This window comes from Histoplasma capsulatum, genomic scaffold (assembly GCF_000149585.1).
Source record: "Histoplasma capsulatum NAm1 scaffold_8 genomic scaffold, whole genome shotgun sequence".
NCBI lineage: Eukaryota > Fungi > Ascomycota > Eurotiomycetes > Onygenales > Ajellomycetaceae > Histoplasma > Histoplasma mississippiense.
In genome coordinates, this window is record NW_001813975.1 from 1230050 (window position 1) to 1233387 (window position 3338).

Genomic DNA, 3338 nt, shown 5'->3' on the forward strand with positions numbered 1-3338 from the left:
GATTGCTGCCGTCAAAGCAAATTCGAGACGTGCGAAAATGGGCCTACAATACTTTTGGTGATGAAAGGGCGATTCAATTTACTGTGATGGTCCACGCCAGAGGATTTAAGCGCTAATGCAGACTATATTCGAATGGCTGACCAATATGTCGAGGTACGGGAGCATTCAAGTGCCGTTTATAATAAAAAAGAATAAAGATGATTGAGTTTTGGGAACGAAATAACGGAGCTGAATGAGAGTCTGAAACTAATTTTCATTGCCTAGGTTCCTGGAGGCACGAATAACAACAATTATGCCAATGTTGAACTCATTGTGGATATTGCAGAGCGAATGGGTGTCCATGCAGTGTGGGCCGGATGGTGAGGATATTCTTTCGTGGATCATTTTTTGAATCTTCGAGGGGGAGGAACAAGCGCGCTAATATTCCACCAGGGGTCACGCTTCGGAAAACCCAAAGCTTCCTGAGTCGCTAGCGGCGTCTCCGAAAAAGATTATTTTTATCGGTCCCCCTGGTTCTGCAATGCGATCTCTTGGAGATAAAATTTCTTCGACGATTGTTGCCCAACATGCAGGGGTTCCCTGCATCCCTTGGTCTGGAGAAGGCGTGGAGGAGGTCACAGTCGATGAAGAGGGGATTGTAACGGTTGAACCTCACATTTATGACAAAGGATGTACGCACTCTCCGCAAGAAGGCCTGGAGAAAGCTCTGGCTATTGGCTTCCCGGTCATGGTCAAGGCCTCGGAGGGAGGTGGTGGGAAAGGTATTCGGAAAGTCGAGAGGGAAGAGGATTTCATCAATATGTATAATGCCGCCGCCAGCGAGATTCCTGGATCGCCGATTTTCATCATGAAACTCGCAGGCAATGCGAGACATTTGGAGGTTCAGTTACTAGCAGATCAATATGGTAACAACATTTCCCTCTTCGGACGGGATTGTTCGGTACAACGACGACATCAGAAAATTATCGAGGAGGCTCCCGTCACGATCGCGAAGCCAGAAACCTTTCAAGCAATGGAGCGAGCCGCTGTGAGGCTCGGGAAGTTGGTTGGCTACGTTTCCGCTGGAACAGTCGAATATCTCTACTCCCATGCAGAAGATAAATTTTACTTCCTGGAACTAAATCCCCGTCTACAGGTTGAGCATCCCACAACAGAGATGGTTTCTGGAGTGAATCTTCCGGCTGCGCAACTTCAGATTGCAATGGGAATCCCCTTACATCGCATTCGTGATATCCGTCTGTTGTATGGCGTTGATCCTAATACCAGCTCCGAGATTGATTTCCATTTCACCAATGAAGAAAGCACGAAAACCCAACGCCGACCAAAGCCCAAGGGTCACACCACTGCTTGTCGTATCACGTCCGAGGACCCCGGTGAAGGTTTCAAGCCCTCCAGCGGAACAATGCACGAGCTCAACTTCCGGAGTAGTTCAAATGTTTGGGGTTATTTCTCTGTTGGTACCTCTGGTGGGATCCATAGTTTCTCTGATTCTCAATTCGGCCATATCTTTGCCTACGGCGAAAATCGTTCCGCGTCACGCAAGCACATGGTCGTCGCATTGAAGGAATTGAGCATTCGCGGTGATTTCCGGACAACTGTTGAGTATCTCATCAAACTTTTGGAGACACCTGCGTTCGAGGAGAACACTATCACTACCGGTTGGTTGGATCAGTTGATTTCCAATAAACTTACAGCTGAGCGCCCTGATCCAATGGTCGCTGTTATCTGTGGAGCTGTCACCAGGGCTCATCTCGCGAGTGAGTCGTGTGTTGCGGAATATCGGAGAGGTATTGAAAAGGGTCAAGTACCTTCAAAAGACGTCCTGAAAACTGTTTTCCCCATCGATTTTATTTACGAAGGATACCGATACAAATTCACTGCCACCAGATCAAGCGACGATAACTATCATCTGTTCATTAATGGATCAAAATGTTCTGTTGGCGTTCGGGCTCTAGCTGATGGTGGACTGCTCGTACTTTTGAACGGACGAAGCCATAATGTTTACTGGAAGGAAGAGGCTGCTGCGACACGCTTGAGTGTCGACGGGAAAACATGTTTGCTTGAGGAAGAAAATGACCCCACACAACTTCGCACTCCTAGTCCAGGAAAGCTTGTTAAGTACACAGTGGAAAACGGCGAACATGTCCGAGCTGGGCAACCATTCGCTGAAGTTGAAGTCATGAAAATGTATATGCCCCTCATCGCGCAGGAGGATGGTATTGTTCAACTCATCAAGCAGCCTGGATCTACACTCGAGGCTGGGGATATTTTGGGTATTCTCGCGTTGGATGATCCATCCAGAGTGAAGCATGCTCAACCTTTCCTTGGGCAGCTGCCAGAGCTAGGTCCTCCACAAGTTGTCGGCGTCAAGCCCCCTCAGCGTTTCGGCCTCCTCCACAGCATCTTGATTGATATTCTTCGTGGGTTCGATAACCAAGTCATCATGGGGGCCACCCTGAAAGAATTGGTCGATGTCCTGAGAAATCCCGAACTACCGTATGGAGAATGGAACGCACAAGTTTCTGCTTTGCATTCACGTATGCCACAGAAACTTGATTCCCTCCTCACGCAGGTCGTTGATCGAGCCAAGTCCCGAAAGGCGGAGTTCCCGGCGAATCAATTGATGAAGACCCTTACACGCTTCATTGAGGAGAATGTGAGCCCTGGCGATGCTGATATTCTCCAAACGAGTCTCCTGCCCCTCGTAGATGTCATTCGACGATACAGTGATGGACTTAAGGTCCATGAATATAAGGTTTTCATTGGTATTCTTCAGCAGTATTGGGAAGTGGAACATCTTTTCACGGGAAGAAATATGCGAGACGAGGATGTGATTCTTAAACTGAGAGAAGAAAACAAAGATGACATCGACGGAGTCATCCAAACTGTCCTATCTCACAGCAGAGTCGGAGCGAAGAATAACTTGCTTCTCGCCATTTTAGATATGTATCGTCCAAACAAACCGAATGCGGGTAATGTCGGAAAGTACCTCAAGCCCATCTTGAAAAAACTTGCAGAGTTGGAATCACGAGCCACTTCCAAAGTGGCTTTGAAGGCCCGTGAGGTTCTTATCCAGTGCGCATTGCCATCCCTTGAGGAGAGGGTTGCTCAGATGGAGCATATATTGCGCTCTTCGGTGGTGGAATCCAAATACGGAGAGACAGGCTGGGACCACAGAGAACCTGACCTAAGCGTATTGAAGGAAGTTGTCGATTCCAAGTACACTGTCTTCGATGTTCTCCCTCTTTTCTTCGGACATCAGGATCAATGGGTATCGTTGGCAGCGAATCGAGGTGTATATCCGCCGGGCTTACCGAGCCTACTCGTGAAGGGGAGAA

General features: G+C 48.2%; 1 protein-coding gene across 1 annotated transcript; it reads left to right on the forward strand.

Annotated features, from left to right (window-relative positions):
* Positions 1-132: 132 nt before the first annotated feature.
* On the forward strand, positions 133-3329 carry HCAG_07330 (hypothetical protein; the record flags this gene model as incomplete). The annotated part of the gene is made up of 6 exons (XM_001537858.1): positions 133-153; positions 265-359; positions 433-1658; positions 1695-2537; positions 2709-3075; positions 3203-3329. The coding sequence occupies 6 exons, from the start codon at positions 133-135 to the stop codon at positions 3327-3329; spliced, it is 2679 nt and encodes an 892-aa protein (XP_001537908.1).
* Positions 3330-3338: the final 9 nt, after the last annotated feature.